Source organism: Bufo gargarizans, chromosome 5 (genome assembly GCF_014858855.1).
Source record: "Bufo gargarizans isolate SCDJY-AF-19 chromosome 5, ASM1485885v1, whole genome shotgun sequence".
NCBI classification, from domain to species: Eukaryota; Metazoa; Chordata; class Amphibia; order Anura; family Bufonidae; genus Bufo; species Bufo gargarizans.
In genome coordinates this window covers 437,398,557-437,419,471 of record NC_058084.1, presented here as the reverse complement: position 1 = coordinate 437,419,471, position 20,915 = coordinate 437,398,557, and the positions used below count along the sequence as shown (strand labels likewise).

Here is a 20,915-nt window from a genome sequence, read left to right as displayed (position 1 = left end):
AAGCCACATTCTTATCAGTAAGCTAAGGATTGAGCTTCCCTGTCTGACAGAAGACAGAGAAAATTTTGATTCTTCTACTAGATCATCTCGGCTCTGTACAGAAAAAAGGGCTCCATATTTTTCAATAAAGACCAATGGAAAATAATGATTTTTAGCTCAAAATGAGTACAATGCAATAATAAACAAATTATGAAGTGCAATCTGCCGGCAGCATGTTATAGAGCAGATTATTATATAGTTTTGAAGGAAAATATTTAAAGGCTAAGTACACCTTTTGGGGGCCAATTTTTTTTTTTTTTTTTTTTTTTTTTTTGCGTTGCTGCAAATTTTGATCCCCTTTCTCTGTATAAGGCTACTTTCACACTAGCGTTTATGCTAGATCCAGCAGGGATCAGCAAAAACGCTTCCATTACTGATGATACAACCGTCTGCATCCGTTATGAACGGATCTGGTTGTATTATCTTTTTTCATTGCCAAGACAGATCCGTCATTGAAAGTCAATGGGGGAAGGATACGTTTTCTATTGTGGCAGATTGTCAGAGAAAACGGATTTGTCCCCATTGACTTGCCTTGGGGGTCATGCCAGATCAGTCTTGCTCCGCATCCCAGTACGGAAAGCAAACTACAACATGTTGCGGTTTGCTCACCGGTATGGGAACGCAACTAAATGGTACAGAATGCATTTTGGTGCACTCTGTTTTGTTCAGTTCAGTTTTGTCCCTATTTGTCCGATATTGAGCCCCTATGACTGATCTAAATACTGGAAAACTAAATCGCTAATGTGAATGTAGCCTAACTTTGAGATTCTCTAGTAGCAGGCTCTGTATTTTTCCTGTTTTCCATCAGGCAGCTCAGCTGACGGCTCCTGATTTATGACCACCTAAACACTCATTATAGCTCAATGCATGCAGGACTTTTTTGTATGCTAAAAAAAGATATAATACTCCTGAACGTTAACAGATTTTCCCCCAATATAGTCAGTCACTGGGATCTGTTGGTCCCAGTTTATGTCCTTTATGTGCCCCATATTTTCCTTCTGCTCCCATAAATGAGCAGAACAGGAATAATAGTGCTGAATGTGAACTTGCCCCTACACGGTCTTTACACACCGCTATATATCAGACTGCTCTGCTCTTCCAACATCATTTTTTATTTTTAGGTCAGTGGCATTTTTTTTTCCCAAAATGCAGCAAAATAAAGTTTGTTTATTTTATCATGTGATTTACCATAGGCTTCTAAAAAAAAAATACTAAAAAAAATGTGTTGGGCCACCTAAAATAAAAGCCCATGAAAAATGCATGAAATTCATGCCACTGAAAAGTGTATGCCTGAGACGGGAGCATGCTTTTAGAGAAATTTTTGTAGGAAAAGAAAAAATTTGACTCTTTCCATCTACTTTTATCCGTCTTACTGATCACCTTTATGTAAAGTAGGCCAGGCTGGGGTCACACAAGCAACATGCGGCTGGTGCCCCGCACAGGATTCTCAGCCGCTGCTGTGAGATAATGTGATTGTGCACTGGGGATTGTCAGAAGTGTATTGCTGGCTTGGTCATTCAGTTCCTTCTGCCAGCGTCAGCCTGAAATGCTTTCTTGGTCACTGGTGATGAGTATGTGGGTAATACTATATCTCCTTATGCAGAGCGCCTTAAATGGTGTGAGGAGTCTTATAGGCCAGGTAACGCTTCTTTAGAACTGAAGGAAGAAGGGTATGCAAATGAGCTCTTAACAGACTTGTTAAGAGCTCATTTGCATACCTTCTTCCTACAATTCTGAAGGCGCGTTACCTGGCCTATAAGACTCCTCACACCATTTAAGGCCCTCTGCATAAGGAGATATAGTATCCCCCACATCCTGACCTAGGCCTCTCTCCCAATTACGTTAGTACACACTGCTCTGCACTGATGAGGGGCAATCACCCGAAACAGCTTTCTGCAGATGAGATGCTGTCTTAATTATCAGTCATGTCTCAAGGCTTTGATTTGATAGGTTAGCTACTTTACATCTGGTGGCTCATTTGCATACCTTCTTTCCGGTCAGGTGTAATAAGTCTTCGTGCAGCTTTGCGGTAATGGCATCCTGTGGTAACAAATGGACAGTAGGGCCACCTGCACATATTGCAGACTTTGCAAGTTTTTTCTATGCGGATTCTCGTGTGGAAAAACTGCAGCATAATACAGGACCCGCAAAATGATTGTGTTCTGACAAATCTCATGTAGACTTTACTTGCGACCTTTTGAGTTTCTCTGCACTTTTTTGAAGTGCTGAGAAGTGGCAGGACTTAACGGGAGGGCAGAAAATGGTGGAAGTTATAGCTGAAGTCTTCAGATTTCAGTTTCTTGGACAGAGATGTGCCTGATTTTAGAGGCTTCTGCCTCTTAATAAATTAGGAGCTTCTCATGCCAGTGCAGGGATATCAAGACTGGTATATGGATGCGCCAGTCTCGATAAATGTCCCTCTTCATCTTTACTCTTCATCAGACACGCAAAAATGGAGCATTTCACACTAGAACATACTGTAGCAGTGGAGGAAATATATCAACGATATCCAAGACATGGAATAATATAAGCACCTAATTACAGGAATAATCTCCGATACGTACAGAGGAAAGAAGGTGCATTTTAATGAACTAGAAGTACATTCCAGGCAGAAATTACATCCAACGAATGTAATCATCTAGAAATACCGCACCACATCAGAAGGCTCTAAAGTGTAGTGAAAAAGCTCTTTTGCGGCCCCATGGAAGTGAGTGGGTCTGCATCCGATCCATAAAAAATGCTAATCGGATGCGAACAAAATAGACGATCATGTGCGTAAGGCCCAATTGTGCTGCTGATCAGGCAATAAACAAGCTCATTTGCTCCTTTCATCAGGATGTTAGATGCTCTATTATCGGCAGCAAGTCTCCCTGTGTGATCAGATATTCTGATAATACTGAATGAGGAATGTTTGCGGTAGTAATGGCTCCTCCCACACTCCGTTTTGCATTGGTCAGTGTAATTTGGTGATGTAAACAAGCGCCAGTGAACGTTTATTGTCCATCAGAGCTCATCCTGCCTAAACATCAGGTTAATAGGGCCCATAGGGTACATCCCCGCGGGCTGACCTTTTTAATGGTTGTTTTTAGAACCACGTCAGTGTGGTTCTATTCACACGGTTGTTTTTTTTTTATGTACTGTGAATAACGGCCATCAAAAAATAGAACATTTCCTATTTTGTCCGTTTTCATGGACAGACTGCCCCATTCAATTAATGACCGTTTTTCAGAAAGGCATCTGTGGAGAAAAAAAAAACACCAAAAAAAGTGGACCACTTTGCTGTCGTCTGCATATACTCTTATCGTAGTGTACGGTATATAACGGTGGTATTGACATCCCCTGTAACAGGTTTTTATTTCTTTATTTTTTTTGCCTATCTGGCAGGATAACAAGCTGAACTGGATAGACAGATGTATTTTTTCAGCCTTATAAACCATGTTACTTTCTTGAATTGTCGTCTAGTACTGTACTGCAGTGGGTGCCCTCTGATTTAGTCATTTGCGCCTAATATGGCCCTGTGATATACAGTGTGGTTGTGTATTCCATATATATTTTATATGTGCTGATTTGAGATCACAGCCCCTAATCCTTTTCCTTGGCTTGAGGTCCACTTGTCAGCGAGAGTGTGTCGGCAATATTAGGATAACAGCCTGTATATATATATATGTGCGTGCACCTACATGTGGGTGGATGTTGTCATTTTAAAGGGGTTCTCCAGGAATTAAGAAAATGAAAATACTTAAATATAACTTTATTTTAAATATATTCCCAAATAACTATTTATAATGGCTCATTTTGTCTGGGTAGCAATCAGGGGAAACAAAATGGTGGCTGTCCCATTAGTTTACACAAAACCTGTCCTGATCACACATGAGGACTTTACAACACTGAGGTAAAGAGCTGCCTCGTCCTCCTCTTTACTTGTCAGGGATTATGATCCTGAATTCAGATGGTAAGAACTTTAGATGAATCTCTGGAGAATTTAGTTCATGAGGAGACATGAGATACAGAGACATGAGATACAGAGAGGAAGGACAGGACAGACTGTGGTGATGGAGACTGTAAACAAGCGCTGCTGCTCATTAGCCACACCTCACCCTCCTCATGTCTCCTCATCATCTCCATTCCCACAAAGATTCACCTGTATTCAGGATAATGATTCCTGACAAGTAGAGCAGAGAGGAGGATGAGGCAGCTCTTTACCTCGTTACCTACTGTTGTGAAGTAACTTGTCCTCCTGTGTGATTAGGACAGGTTCGATGTGTACTACTAGGAAGGCGGCCATTTTATTTCTCCTAATGATTGCTCCCCAGGCAAATCAAGCCATTCGAAGTGATGAAAGGTATTTGGGAATATATTTATTATAAAATAATACTTAAGTATTTTCATTTTTTTTTTATTCCCGCAGAACCCCTTTAAGTAGAAACGGGTGCAGAGTGCAACAGAGGGGACATATCGGCTCTGATCTGTTTAACTAAATCCTTGTATTCCCCTTGGAATTACATTTTTAAAACACATTTTCGTAGCGGCTTGCATTGCGCCCTTATTCTTCCTCGATGAATAAATGGCTGTGACAAAGAAGGGACTTGTCCCGCCGACAGCCAGTGTCAATTTATTCATAAATTCCAAAAGTATTAACAGAGGAACGGTAGAGCGTAATGTTCTAGTAAAAGACTCTTCAGAATTGTTATTTTATGGGGAATGCAAGTAAATCGGACATGTCAGGAGAGCCGTCACATTCTCTGCTACTGCATGTAATAGGAATGATGTGATGGTTGTATTATAACCCATGATGGCCGGCAACCCTCTATACATCTATCAGGATTGTCTGAAACGCTGTGTGTATGGCTTTATCCGTGATCACCTCCAACCTTAGACATTGGAACTGACCAGATAAGCGAGTGGTCTACCACGGGGCGGTTGCTTTTATTTTAATGTGTATGTAGCTTTACCCTCTTATGACAAAATGTTTTAATTTTTAAATTTGTTTCTGATTTGGAATAATGTAGTAGTGATACAAATGCTGTGTTCACATCTGTATCTTGGCCTCTGCTCCAAGCCGCCATTGCAGATTTTTATTTTTTTAAAGAAGAAAATAATGCTATATTCAGCACTGTTTTTCAATGGTAACTCAATGGAGACCGCGTTGGGACCCTAAAAGACCCCATTAGAAGTATGTAGGGCCCATCTTTTGGCATTTTGTGTCCAGTTGTGAACAGAGCCTAAGGGTAGGTTCACATTTTACCGACAGCCTGGAGTTTACCTGATTCAGTCTTGACCAGGGATCTCAAACTGCGGCCCTCCAGCTTTTGCAAAACTACAACTCTCAGCATGCCCGAAGAGCCTACAGGTATCAGCCTACAGCAGGGCATTGTGGGAGTTGTAGTTTTGCAACAGCTGGAGGGCCGCAGTTTGAGATGCCTGGTCTAGACAGAGGCTGCTTTTCACTGCTGGCCCCCATTGACTATAATGGGATACGGCCACTTTCTGACGTAAATGCTGCTTTTTAGCTGGTAAAACGTTGCATGCCAGCAAAGTGGCCGGATCCCATTAGTCACTGAGGTTCTGCAGTGAACAGTAGCCTCCTGCTAGGGCGCATATGTTGGACTTTGGCAGGCTGTTCTCTGCCGGGTCGAGTTTTAAAGGGATCTTGGTCCATTAAGAATGCAGTTCCTTTCGCAACCGCATGGTATAGAGCAGGAGGAGCTGAGCAGATTGTTATATGGTTTTGTGAGAAAAGATTCAGTAAAACTTATTTATTGATCTAAACCCCTCCTTATTCTACTTATGAGTCCAGTGGGTGGTCTTATCAGTGATTGGCATTCTTCCCTGCATTTGTTTTATATAGAGATGACTGCCTGCCCCCCAAGATAGCAGTGCCAGGGCCCACCGATCACCTTGCTCACTGCAGTACTCATAGTATGCAATGGGAGCAGCGCTTGCACTGTTAAGCCCTTAGATTCTGCGGTCAGTACATCCAGAGGCAAGGTCTAATGGGCAAGGGGCCATGCACACAACTGGTTTTGGTCCACATCCGATCCTCATTTACTTGTGGCAGTGGGGCCGCAAAAGATGCGGACAGCACACCGTTTGCCATCTGTATGTCTGTTCCGCAAATATATATATATTTTTTAATGTTCTATTGTCTGTTTGCGGACAAGAATAGTAGAGTTCTACACAGGGCTGGACGTTTCGTTCCACAAAAAGCGGCCGTTATCTGTGTTTTCCAGATCCACAATTTGCAGACCGCAAAAACGGCTACGACATGAGCCCTAAGGCCCCTTTCACACGAGTGAGTGCAACCTGTGACGTGAACACATAGCACCCTAATTGAATCCGGACCCATTCATTTCAATGGGTCTGTATACATTAGTGTTTTTTTTTCACTCATCAGTTGTGTGAAAAACTCAGCATGTTACTCTGCATGTAACTGAATGCAATCGCAGACAAAACTGACTGACTGAACTTGCTTGCAAAATGGTGCGAGTTTCACTGAACACAACCTAAACACATCCGGACCTAATCGGTCAAGCTCGTGTGAAAAGGGCCTAATACTGACACAAAATAAACTGCAAACAGTGATTGGGTTGTGTGCTGAAGACCCCTAGTGCGATTCTACAGACCTCCACCCATAAAACAGAATAAAAAGCAATCAAATAGTTGTGTGTAGCCCAAAATGGAACTAATGAAAAAGCATCTCATCCTACAAAACACAAGCCCTCACACAGCTCCATCGGTAGAAAGTTAATATAGTTATTTCTCCCTGAATGAGGCAACTGTTCTTATAGTGCAGTGGTATAACATAACCTTTACATAATTGGTATTGCCGTAATCCAAGGATGGCTAACCTGAGGCTCGCCAGCTGCTGCAAAACTACAACTCTCAGAATGCCTAGCCTGCCTACAGCAGGGCATGGTGGGAGTTATACAACAGCTGGAGAGCCGAAGGTTGGCCATCCCTGCTATAATCGTTCTAACCCACAGGATAAGGGCTCATGCACACGAACATGTTTTCTTTCCGTGTCCTTTTCAGTTTTTTTTGCAGACCGTATGTGGAACCATTCATTTCAATGATTCCGGCCCAAAAAAAAAACGGGAGTTACTCCGTGTGCATTTCCGTATGTCTATTTCCGTTCCGCAAAAAAATAGAACATGTCGTACTATTGTCCGCATCATGGACAGGGATAGGACTGTTCTATGAAGGGCCAGCTGTTCCATTCTGCAAAATGCGGAATGCACATGGATGTCATCCATATTTTTTGCAGACCGAAAACTACATACGGTTGTGTACATGAGCCCTAAAAGTAACTTATTTACGGCACACGGTTGAAGATTTAGAATGCAAAGAGAAAAAAAATGGAAGAATTGCTGTTTTTTTTTTGTTTGTTTTTTATCTCCCTCCCCTCCCTGAAAAAATTATGTAAAATGTAATCGGTTTTTTAAGTACCTCATTGTTGTGAAATTTGACAATGAAAAATGGTGGGAAAAAAGCTTGACATTAGACCTAAAATAGCCTAGTCATTAAGGGGTTTGTATGGAGCCAATACAAAAAAATGTCTGTGAAGTTGATCATATCCTTCAGTGCAGTTTAACATGCTGAGCGCTGTAATCGGCTCCCCTTTTTGTTGTCGAGACCCCCAGCATTCACGGAAATGCTTGGCTGGACGCTGTGGCTCTTTGCAGGCTTTACTAACTTGTATAGTTAAGACAGACTTTTATTTTAAAGCGTACCTGAGTTTTTAAAAAAAAAACTTTGCATTACGGCTGTGCTTCTTTGTACAGTCATAAATGTGAGGGGAGCAGCTATGTTTGGGCTTCTGTAAAATCTTTCAGCCATATTCCCTGGTTCAGCTGCACAGCTAGATGCATTTCTTTCACAAGCGGGGGCATCTCCCTTTTGTGGAATCTGTGAGCACTGTACTGCTGTGTAGTCCTTTTCCTTACTTCCCACTGTTTGCTTTGAGCTCAATTCAGACCTGCGGTTTGCTGCGATTTCAGCAGTTTCTGATCCCCGCAGTCCCTGACCGCGGGGATCAGAAACTTTTGCATTCGTAAAATATAAATGTATCCCTCCCCCCTGCACCCCTGATTTATTCGAGCACGGTGGGAGGTGCAGGGGGAGGGTTGCGGGAGGCGGGCGGTGCGGTAGGCGGGATCGCGATCCCCCGCCTCCCATTGCGTAATCGTTGGCGTCTAGTGGGTATACCAGGGTGCCAGCACATTGCTGGCACCCTGGTATAAACGGCTGACATCGGTGATGCGATGTCAGCCGTTTAACCCTTTCCATACAGCGGTCCGTACGGACCGCTGTATGGAAAAGGTTAACAGTAAGAGGGAGCTCCCTCCCTCTCCGATCGGGGGGCTGCTGTGCCTTTGCAGTCCCCCGAATGGAGAGGGAGAGAGCTTCCAGGCAGCCCCCCAAGCCCCGTCCTTACCCTTCCCCGTCTGCGCAGTTCTGGCCACTACTGAGCAGAAGGGGAAGGTTCCCATGGCAACAGGACGCCTTCTCAGGCGTCCTGCTGTCCATGGTGCTGAACAGATCTGTGCTGAAAGCATAGATCTGTTCAGACAAAGTGTAAGTAAAATACAGTACAGTACAATATATACTGTACTGTATTATGCAGACATCAGACCCACTGGATCTTCAAGAACCAAGTGGGTCTGGGTCAAAAAAAAAGTGAAAAAAGTGAAAAATAAAGTAAAAATCAAAAAACACATTTATCACTGATTAAAAATGAAAAAAAATAAAATTCCCTACACATGTTTGGTATCGCCGCGTCCGTAACGACCTGATCTATAAAACGGTAATGTTACTTTACCCGAACGGTGAACGCCATAAAAATAAAAAATTAAAAACTATGATGAAATTGGAATTTTGCCCACCTTACTTCCCAAAAAAGGTAATAAAAGTGATCAAAAAAGTCGCATCTACGCCAAAATTGTAACAATCAAACCGTGATCTCATCCCGCAAAAATCATACCCTACCCAAGATAATCGCCCAAAAACTGAAAAAGTTATGGCTCTTAGACTATGGAAACACTAAAACATGATTTCTTTTGTTTCAAAAATGAAATCATTGTGTAAAACTTACATAAATAAAAAAAAAAGTATACATATTAGGTATCGCCGCGTCCGTATTGACCGGCTCTATAAAAATATTACATGAACTAACCCCTCAGATGACCACCGTAAAAAAATTAAAATAAAAACGTGCCAATCAAACCGTCATCTCATCCCACAAAAAATGAGACCCTACTTAAGATAATCGCCCAAAAATTTAAAAAACTATGGCTCTTAGACTATGGAGACACTAAAACATTTTTTTTGTTTTAAAAATGAAATTATTGTGTAAAACGTACATAAATAAAAAAAATTGTATACATATTGGGTATCACCGCGTCCGTGACAACCTGCTCTTTAAAATTACGTCATGATCTAACCTGTCAGATGAATGGTGTAAATAACAAAAAAAAAACGGTGCCAAAAAAGCAATTTCTTGTTACCTTGCCGCACAAAAAGTGTAATATAGAGCAACCAAAAATCATATGTACCCTAAACTTGTACCAACAAAACTGCCACCCTATCCCGTAGTTTCTAAAATGGGGTCACTTTTTTGGAGTTTCTACTCTAGGGGTGCATCAGGGGGGCTTCAAATGGGACATGGTGTCAAAAAAACCAGTCCAGCAAAATCTGCCTTCCAAAAACCGTATGGCATTCCTTTCCTTCTGCGCCCTGCCGTGTGACCGTACAGCGGTTTACGACCACATATGGGGTGTTTCTGTAAACGACAGAATCAGGGCCATAAATAACGAGTTTTGTTTGGCTGTTAACCCTTGCTTTGTAACTGGAAAAAAAATATTAAAATGGAAAATCTGCCAAAAAATTGAAATTTTGAAATTGTATCTCTATTTTCCATTAAATCTTGTGCAACACCTAAAGGGTTAACAAAGTTTGTAAAATCAGTTTTGTATACCTTGAGGGGTGTAGTTTCTTAGATGGGGTCACTTTTATGGAGTTTCTACTCTAGGGGTGCATCAGGGGGCTTCAAATGGGACATGGTGTCAAAAAACCAGTCCAGCAAAACCTGCCTTCCAAAAACCAAACGGCGCACCTTTCACTCTACGCCCCGCTGTGTGGCCGTACAGTAGTTTACGGCCACATATGGCGTGTTTCTGTAAACGGCAGAGTCAGGGCAATAAAGATAGTCTTGTTTGGCTGTTAACCCTTGCTTTGTTAGTGGAAAAAATTGGTTAAAATGGAAAATTAGGCAATAAAATGAAATTCTCAAATTTCATCCCCATTTGCCAATAACTCTTGTGCAACACCTAAAGGGTTAACGAAGTTTGTAAAATCAGTTTTGAATACCTTGAGGGGTGTAGTTTATAGAATGGGGTCATTTTTGGGTGGTTTCTATTATGTAAGCCTCGCAAAGTGACTTCAGAGCTGTAGTGGTCCCTAAAAATTGGGTTTTTGTAAATTTCAGAAAAATTTCAAGATTTGCTTCTAAACTTCTAAGCCTTGTAACATCCCCAAAAAATAAAATATCATTCCCAAAATAATTCAAACATGAAGTAGACATATGGGAAATGTAAAGTCATCACAATTTTTAAGGGTATTACTATGTATTACAGAAGTAGAGAAACTGAAACTTTGAAATTTGCTAATTTTTCCCAATTTTGGGTAAATTTGACATTTTTTTTTATGCAAAAAAAAATATTTTTTTTAACTTTATTTTACCAGTGTCATGAAGTACAATATGTGACGAAAAAACAATCTCAGAATGGCCTGGATAAGTCAAAGCGTTTTAAAGTTATCATCACTTAAAGTGACACTGGTCAGATTTTCAAAAAATGGCCTGGTCCTAAGGTGTAAAAAGGCTGTGTCCCTAAGGGGTTAAGGAGGGGGTATCACACATGAGGCTCCTGTGACATTCAGAAGCCGTGTAGAAGCAGTTCTATCAGGCTCAGGAGGTCAGCTAGTTCTGACATGCCTCCACTTCCTTTCGGCCATTTTCTGTGCCTGTTACTAGGGATAAACAGGTAGTGGGACTGCAACTTAGGTGAAAGTGAGACCCCTAGAGGCCATGACTTTACAGCTATTTTTCAGGTGGATGCAGGCAGTTTTTTAAATGAAGTGATTTAGAAATGGGCTTTTTACACCATTGTCTATTAAATGAAATACCATTGTGTGAAAGGACTCTTTAAAGATGTGTCTAACAAGTCTCCTCTTTCTACCCCCACAGACTCATCATCTGCTGAGAAACCATCCTGTACTACTCCCTCTACATCATCTGCCCCTGGACTAAATCCCTCTTCTGCGCCTCCCGCCACCGCCTCCTCCTCCTCCTCTTCTACAGTCCCCGTGTCACCGGTGCCACAATCACCAATTTCTTCACTATTGCAGGACCCCAATCTCCTGCGACAGCTGCTTCCTGCCTTGCAAGCCACTCTACAGATTAACAATTCTAATGTGGATATCTCCAAAATTAATGAAGGTACATAAAGCCAGCCTCCTTCCTTTAAACTGGTTTTCTGGTCATTTGAAGTTATTCTCTATTCACAGGATAGGGGATAACTATTTAGATCAGTGGTGGTCCTACTGCTGGAACAGATCACGTGGAAGGGGTCCCGATGACGCAATGGCAGGTTAGAAGTTGTGCAGTTCCGCTCCATTCATCCCTATGGGACAGCGGCAGACAGTCGAGTGCAGTCCTCTGCTGTCTCTGGCAGGCTTATAGTGTGTGAATGGAGTGGCAGTATGAATCCTGAACTGCGACTCCATTCATATGGGGGTCCCAGTGGTCTGGACCCACAGATCAGGCGAGGGTCATAATCTGTGATGTGTCAAATAGAGGATATGTGCTCCATGACTGCCAAAATGTGAGGGGGAAACAGGGTTAGAAGATGAACAGTTCTTGTAGCCAACAAGTATTTTTTATTTATTTTTTTACATTTTAGGGCTATGTCCACATGGGAGGGACACGCTGAGGATTTGTTGCCACCGATTTGTGGGAGGCAAATCTGCAGTGTTACAGGACCAGCACTGTGGATGCAGAGGAAATTGATCTTTGGTCTTAAATCCAAAATATTTCAATTTATGCTCCATTTTTCTACGCCTAGATTTCATTCTTGTATCTGGTAAAATCTAAAGCAAAATCAGTGCCAAGACTGCAGGGGAATTTTCACTGTGGAATAGCGACCAAATCTGCCCTGTTAAAGGAGACCATAAGAAATGAAACTGGATGCAAAGTAGAAAACCCCTTAGGGATCGTTCACTCTGTGTCTTTTGCTTCTGAACTTTGGCTTGAAACATGGACCGAGATTTTCCCTGAGGTTTGGGAGGTTTCTGTCTTCCATTTATTTCAATGGGAGACAGCACCGAGATCGATAAGCTGCCGCTCCACGATTCTCAGTGCTGCCCACTATTAAAATAAATGAATGGGAGGCAGAAACCAGGGTTGGGGAGGAAGGGGTTCAACATAACAATTTTTATTTTTTTTATAAATTGTGGCATGCTCTGGCTTTAGTTTTTTCCCCTATACGCTAATATGCTCTATAGGGGAACAACACCAGTAAAAAAATAACATAAAAAATGCGATGTGTGAACAAAAAAAGAAGCATGCAACATGAAAATCAGGCATTTTAAAGGCCTTTTTTTTTTTTTTTTTTTACCACATTTTGCTTGTGAAGGACGCATGACATGTAAACTAATAAAATAAATCTTTTTTAAAAACATTTTTCCCAGCAGACAACCCTTTATTGGATAAAACTCTCCTCTGATCCATAAAATCATCTTGCTGGAGAGGGAAGTTGAGGGCAGTTTTAGTTCACCTACTACCCGTTTTACTGGCAAAATTGTCAGCAAAATGATTCTGATATTCTGTCAGATGCCTGTTTATTTATGGGGTAAGAAGTGTTGGGTTTAAGTATAGTTTAGCTAGAATATTCCTTATAGTTTTATTTCATTTTTGCTGAATTTTTTAGATTTGAACGCTCTGTAGAAGATACGCTCTGTATCTGGAGTCCTTTATCTGGAAAAACGTAGCTTTGCTGCCCCCCAGTGGCATGATATATTTTAACTGCAGTGTCAATATGTAATCGGAAGCGGATATCTTTCATTTTCACTTTGCAGGGTGCAACTTTTCTTTGGCTTGTGTCGGCATGCATCGCCGCAAATATTATAACCCAAATGTGTGTTTCAGTCCTTACAGCTGCTGTGACACAAGCTTCTTTACAGTCTATACTTCACAAGATTATCACTGCTGGGCCCTCCGCTTTCAACATCACATCGCTAATTTCCCAAGTTGCACAGCTGTCTGCACAAGGTGAGCAATGTCCTATGTGTGTCCCTAGGCTTGAGTGGATTGAGCTTCCGATCATAGATGCGATTCGTTCAAAAACTTTGTGGTTAATGTTGTTTCCGTAAAGCGTTAACATGTATTGGCTCCATGGAGCCAAACTTTATCTCTCTCCCGAAGTCGTGCGACACTTCAGTGCATTACTACTGTATTCCTGTCTGTGTATTTAAAAACATTTTAAAATAGGAATCTGAATTTGGCTTTGGTTTCAAGGTGCCAGCCAGTACCAAAGCCCACTTCGGGTTCCAATTTTAAAATGTTTTTTGCATGCATCAATATGAATACAATAGTAATTCACTGAAGTCTTGTGCGACTTTGGGCGAGATCAGGCTTGGCTCTCTGGAGCCAATACATTTTAATGCTGTACGGAAACATCATTAACCACAAAGTTTTTGAATGAATCTACTTCGGATCTATGATCAAAAGCTCGATTTGCTCAAGCCTAGTCAGTGTCCTAGATTCTCCCTGTCATCAGTCCCCAGGTTTGTGTGTAGATTAGTGCTGTACGTTGTCGTCTTAATTGACTCGGTAGAATTCCAGAGTCTTATAAAATGAAATCTGTAATTTTTTATTTTTATTTTATTTTTTAGCCACACAGTCTAATCAGTCTCCTATGTCTCTGACATCTGATGCCTCTTCACCGAGATCATACGTATCTCCCCGCATCAGCACACCGCAGACTAACACCGTTCCTCACAAACCCCTGATAAATACAACGTCTGGATCTTCACAGCCAAAGGTAACACTCATCGGCCGATTGTCCCTTGTCTGCTGAGCTGTTGCATGAGACAATTAATAGTAAAACCTAATTTCTGTATTTCATTCTGTGAAATCTGATCAGCAAAAAAATGGATAGACAACATACGGATAACTTCCATGTGCATTACATATTTTTTTTTCACTCCCATCATTGAAAGGGCTGTTGTCATCCTCAAGTACAGACGAGAGTCAGACAAAATTACCAATGTGTGCATGGCCTCATAGAAATTAATGGGTCAGGGTGCACATGAAGCCTTAGGGCTCATTCAGACGGCCATATGCTGTCCGCAAAAATGCGGATCAGTTTTTGCGGATTAATGCTGTCTCATTCACTTCTATGGGGCACTTTTCTTCCATTGCAAGGCTCAGCAAAAAAAGGAACATCTCCTATACTGGTCAGTGAAAATCAGGACATGGCCCTATTGAAGTCTATGGATCAGCAAAAAAAATATGGAATGCAATCCATTTTTTTTGCGGACATGCTGAACTGTCCGTAAAAAAACTGATCCGCATTTTTGCGGACAGCATACGGCCGTCTGAATGAGCCCTTACTATAAGACCTGGTTCACATTTCCCTTTCTCACTGAGGTGTGCTGTCCTCTTTGTTGGCAGACAGCACACATACACATTGATTTTAATAATTCTGTTAACATCATTTGTTTTTTTTGTTTTGTACTGACAGTAGGTCAGTGAAAAACAATAATGGACACATGCTCTACTTTGGCCCGTGATGTGGACCAGACACGGTCATTCAAGTCTATGGTTCCACGAAAAATTACTGACGCAACACGGATGGCATCTGTTTGGTCTGTTTTTCACGGACCACTAATAGGAGATGCTCTGGAAATGAATTTTCAGCAGAGCAGCGTCCGTGTAATATGGAGGGCAAAAAAATAACACGGACCAAACACTGATTCTTAACAAAAAACAAAAGTCTGTTTGTAATTCGTCATGGACGTCAAACATATGGAAATGTGAACTAGGGATTGACAATTGGGTTGTTATACAAGCTTAGTTTTATTGGAATTACCAGTGACAAAAAATTGGTCACAGGTGCCATCTTTCTTACCAGTTCCATAAAGCATGGTTGATCTTCCAGCTGCTGTATCGCCTATATGTTGTATTTTTTGCAGAATGCTGCTTTTTCAGGTTTTGGTTTTTCTTACCAGTAAAAGTAAAATGGTCTGTGTCTTTATAGGCCAATACCACGGTTGGTGCAAAGCAAGGACCATCTACACAGACTGTACCTCAGCAGACTGTGACTGCTGACAAGCCCCAAGGACATGAACCCTCCTCCCCCCGAAACCTTCAGCGACAAAGGTTAGTAATAGAGATGAGCGACTTTCATATTTTGAAATTCGTTCATGCTTCGTTTGGTGGTAAAAGCAGAATTGCGTTATGGATTCCTCTCCTGCATAACAGAGAACCCGACCGGTCCATTATGCAGCCCATAGACTTCTATTATAACGGAATGCCTCTAAAGGCATTCAGTTATACATTCTGTCATGGAATTGCGTTATAGTCCGTGGTAACGGAATCCATAACGCAATTCTGCTTTTACCACCAAACGATGCGTGAACGAGTTTCACAACATGACTGAGTTTGGTCAAGGTTAGGCTGGGTGCAGACTGTGTTTGGTCTGTACGTTCTCCACCATATACTTCCAGTGTATCCCACTGTAAACTCGTACAGAATAGGTTGGGTGCAGAATGTGCGGTGTTTCTCTATAGGAAAGTGCACCCTCCTGTACAGTAAAAAGAGAAAAAAAATTATGCCTACGCAATTCAGCCCAACAGAGGCATAAATGGCGCTCTTAGGGTGAACAAGGACCTATGGATATAATTCACATATTTGCTGGTAGCTTGGTTAAAGGGGCATCATGGAGTTGCTTTGTGCTGGTCATTGCAGGACACTTTGGGGACAGTGTTAAAATGACAAGTGTAAACTAATTTTACTTATTAACTGGACAGATGTTCTTGCTGGGGTTTGTAGTATTACTCGTTGCCTTTCCAGATCAATATGTGATTGTTCTACATATGGTGGCGGGAGCCTTTCTATCTAGTGGCGCTCTGCCCTGGCTCATTGAGGGTGGTCCTCAGGGGAACCTATGACTTTTCCTATCTGACATCTGAATAAAATAGCTTCCAGTTTTTGGATACCTAAGGGCTGTTGTAACGAGCCTGTGGAAACATGGCCTCATGGGTCTGGAAGCCCCTTTTATTTCTGCCTGCGTACAGCACTTCTTTATTAATAGACCTGTTATTAATCTGCTTTATCACTCTTCCTGTAGTAGTCAGAGAAGCCCGTCTCCCAGTCCAAACCATACCTCCAGCACTTGTGCATCCAGCACATCATCTGTCACACAGAGCACGCCTGCACGATCGTCCTCGTGTTCACTGACGCCAACGCTAGCTGCCTACTTCAATGAAAACCTTTTAAAGCATGTCCAAGGCTGGCCTGCAGATCATGCAGAGAAGCAGGTAACACAGAATCTTTATTTCCTGTACTCGTCTGCAGATGTCATCCGTGCGCACTTAAACCAGGGTACATAGTTTTCTTGAGCTGAAAAAAAAAATCATCAGAACAAGGAGCTGTATGAGCAAGGCATGCTAGGATTTTAGCTCAGAAGCCACAGGGGGAGAGATGAGAGCAAACTTGGGTAGCGGTAATGTGCAGTGGGATTGTCTCTGTAGTTCCCTTTAGCACCATAAGCAACGGGAACATCTGTGTGAACAGATTTAGCAAATTTAAATATGGCAGCACAGCGGCTCTTTGGTTAGCATGTATCTTGCCGCCCTGGGGTCCTCTGTTTCCAATCCCACCAAATACAGCATCTGCATACAGTACAGTTTGTAGGTTTTCATATTTGCGTGTGTTTCCTTTAGGTATTCTCTCATCTCCCACAACTTACTGATGCAGGAATTATTAGACGCCAATAAGCAAAGGGAAACTAATCTGCAACCTTTTTCCCCCCGTCCCTAGGCTGCGCGGTTGCGTGAAGAAGCTCACAACATGGGGAGCATTCACATGTCAGAAATTTGTACAGAGTTGAAAAATTTAAGGTCTTTAGTTCGAGTATGTGAAATTCAAGCAACTTTGCGCGAGCAGAGGTTAGTATGGCTTTACGTACTACCAATTTTCCGATCAGACGAGCGTTAAGGCTGTGTTCGCACCAGCATCATTCCATTTTTATAAGAGCTTTGACAACGTTGACATTTCTATTTTGAAACCTTTCTAAATGGACCCAAAGTTTCCCACTGATCTTGACAAGAATAGCCTTGTAGGCGACACTATTCTTGTAAATGATATGATCGTGTATGTTACGGTTTTCTTTCCATTTGCTTGTACGCTTCCAGTCTAAGAGCTCCTTCACACTTTCATAGGAAAATAGGCATGTTCAGTGTTTTTTTTAATTTTTTTATTCACTTTAATTTTTGATCCATATTCTGAGTTTTGTTTTATTTCATTTCTTAAAAAAATTGCTGTTTTTCTAACATTACAGAAATATAGATGATAAAAAAACAGAACAGATACTCACACTTTGCAGACACAGCTTGACTTTTTTTTAAAGGAGTTGTGCAGGCAGCATATATTGGTGAACTATCCTCAGAATAAGTCATCAATATCTGATCTTCGGGGGTCTCACACTCGCCATGTCTTAGACCCCCACTGATCAGATAATGATGAATGGTCATCAGTATATACTGCCTACACAAACCCCTTTTAATGCTCCACCCTTCCTGGTGGACCGGTGCATTCGAGCATGGTAAACTGCCCCAATTGCTCTGTCCCTGCTCCTTTTGACCACTGTTGCCGATCTCTGGTCCCCAAATGTAAACTCCTGTCACGGACGGTGGTCACGTGTGCTGCTGCAGCCAATAACTGTCCGCAGCCCTGATGTGTTTCACCAAGCGGAAGTTTACATGCAGGGAGCGGTGGATCAAAGTTGCTAAAACCAAGCAACGTTGAGCAGGTAAGTGTTCGAATCCACAGATCTGGTAGGGAGGATTTAAAAACGTACAAAAAGATGGATAATTTGAACTGCAGCCCATTGCATTCAATATGGAACCATTGGAAGATGACGCGTGTTGAAAAAGAAGCCATGCGCATATAAAGATGCATGTATAGTGAATGGGAATACGGTCAGCTAAATGTATTGCCAATGTCTTTCGGTGACTGAAGGCAGACTTTGTATGCATCTGTAATACACAAGTCTGAATGAGTTCTTAATTTCCAGGCATTTCTCAATGTGTCATTAGTCTGCCCTTGTGACGCTTGTTCTTTTCTCTCCCCCTCCTTAGGATACTGTTTTTGAGACAGCAAATTAAAGAACTTGAAAAACTTAAAAATCAGAATTCCTTCATGATGTGAAGAGTTGTCTTGCACGTGGACTTGGGACTGTAAAGCGGAGCGAGCCCGGTCTCAACACTTTTGAGCTGCAGACGAGTAGACTTTGGACCGTTGAGCCGGGCAGTGGACACTTCAGGGGGAGCGGGACTGGAGGGAGTGTCAATTCAGGGGGCAAATACAAGTGTGATTTGTATAAAAGAAAAACAAACAAAAAAAAGAAAAACCCCTTGAAATGTAGATTTCTTGTAGATGTATCCTTCACGTTGTAAATATGTTTTGTAGATTGAAGCCATGGGATGCCCATGTGTATCAGAGCTTTGACATCCAAAACTAATCAATGCAGAGGTGGTAAACAACCCTAGCCTTTTTCATGTAAGCTTGTCTGCAAAATTAGCCGTTACTATATATATATATATATTTTTATTTTTTTTCTCTCGTTAATTTATCATTCAGAAATCTTGCTCCCCCCCCCCCCAGAAGTTAGATAACCATCACCAAGCAAAAACGTATCTGTGTCTGAAGTATTCTCCAACAGTTTGGGCAGTGTACAAAACATTTGTGCTAGATGTCATACTCTCACCCCGGCCTTGTTTGAGAACAGTGCTTCATTACTTTGTATATATATTTTTTTTATTTTTATTTTTTTTCTGCAAGGAAATATATTCCTGGAAGTGTTCCTCCTCCCAATTTCTATATGAATTTTTCATCTGTTTTCTCCTTAACGGCACTGTAGCTTTGGCACTTTTTTTTTTTTCTATGTATTTTTTTTTTTTCCATTCCTGTGTACAGTAAGCGTAATATTGCAGTGATTGATCGACAAACCCACCCGCTTGTATAAATTATTGAACTTCTCTCCACATGCAGCCTACGATTACTGCCGAGCCAGACCCGTGTCCTGTGCTTTACATGTACAGTGCGCGCTCAGTCATACAATATACAAAGATTTTTATTTTAATTTTTTTTATTTCAATTATTTTATTTTTTTGCCCCTTTGGAAATAAATAAATAAATAAAACTTCAAATGTTTGTGTGGGGGAACAGAGGAAAACAAGCTAGTCAGATGTGAACTGTATCTGTTGTAATAAACCTGTTTAAAGAGATGACCGGTTTGCTTTTATTTCACGACGGTAAGGTTTTAAGATTGTGTAATGTAAAAACTTACTAGGGGGGGGTAGATTATGAATTATTTTTGAATGTTAAAGACACGCTCTTAATTTTCTTCCTGCTCCAAACTCTGACAGGAATAAGCCGGTTGTAGAGACAGTCGGAGCGGGGAGTGCGCCAGTGGCAGACTGGGCATGCGCTGCTCTTATTAGGAAAAGCAGCGCATGTGCAGTTAGAATAAAGCGTGCAGCCATGGACGAGCTGGGCTCATTATAAAAACATTACTATTCAGATTTTTTTTTTAATAAAGTATATTAGGAAACTCTTTTTACCCTACCTCCCACTATATAGTGGAAAGTACTTATATAGTGGCCAACCCCAAGTGATCGCCACTTTCTGGAAAGGCTTCCCGATCCCGGTGTTAGGGACAGCTTTTCAAGGACTTGCCGTTCTCCATCGTGGGGGATGTTGTTGCAGTTCGGCTCCCAGCCCCAACCGTAGCACATTAGGCTGCTTTGTTACATATACGTTGACCCGATTGCTATGCTGTGGGAGTTCTGTCTGGCCATTTTAATTTTAAAGGAACCCATCCCATCTCCTTGGTTCCTCCCATGTTGCGTCGGCCAGCCGTTGTCTTGTGTTCCCGTCTTGACGTCCTGCTTCTCAGTTTAATGGATGCTTGTGATGTATTATGGTGGTCCAGTTTGGTGCTGACTGCTGCTCTCACCACCGCAGACTTCTCACAATATCTGTGATCAATGCCAACCACTGTTGCCTTTCACTCATGGAGAATATCGGCTGTAAATTGTTTCCTAAACTGTTACCAATAAACAGAAGAAAATCAATTGCTACTATCTTGCCAATCTGTTCATTTCCCTGAAAGTTTCATGTACCCACCCTCCTTTTTGGTTTTAATTGAAGGGCCTCTGTCAGCAGACTTGTCCCTATGACACTGGCTGACCTGTTACATGTGTGTTTGGCAGCTGAAAACATCTGTGTTGGTCCCATGTTCATATGTGCCCGCATTGCAGAGAAAAATTATGTTTTAGTAGTTTTTGCAGATGAGGCTCTAGGAGCAACGGGGGCGTTACTGTTACTCCTACAGTCTCTGCTCTCTCTGTAACTGCTGCTCCCTCTGCACTTTGACAGGACCAAGAAGAGTAAACATCATCACACCTGGCCTTGTTCAAAGTGCAGAGGGCGCGACAGTTGCAGAGAGAGCAGAGCCTCTAGGTGTACTGGCAACACCCCCGTTGCTCCTTGAGGCTCATTTGCATATATTAAAAGATTTTCCTCAGCAATGCGG

At 41.8% G+C, this 20,915-nt stretch overlaps 1 protein-coding gene across 2 annotated transcripts in view; it reads left to right on the top strand.

The window, feature by feature from the left end:
• The window catches only part of LOC122938122 (WW domain-containing adapter protein with coiled-coil-like), a 54,787-nt gene extending 36,117 nt beyond the window's left edge, over window positions 1-18,670 (top strand). For both annotated transcript variants that reach the window (XM_044293436.1, XM_044293437.1), the window contains 7 exons: window positions 11,282-11,533; window positions 13,241-13,363; window positions 13,987-14,135; window positions 15,354-15,475; window positions 16,446-16,635; window positions 17,138-17,265; window positions 18,457-18,670. In XM_044293436.1, the coding sequence (XP_044149371.1) occupies window positions 11,282-11,533; window positions 13,241-13,363; window positions 13,987-14,135; window positions 15,354-15,475; window positions 16,446-16,635; window positions 17,138-17,265; window positions 18,457-18,526 (1,034 nt within the window). In that variant the 3' untranslated portion in view covers window positions 18,527-18,670. The remainder of the gene's footprint in view (window positions 1-11,281; window positions 11,534-13,240; window positions 13,364-13,986; window positions 14,136-15,353; window positions 15,476-16,445; window positions 16,636-17,137; window positions 17,266-18,456) is intronic.
• Window positions 18,671-20,915: the final 2,245 nt, after the last annotated feature.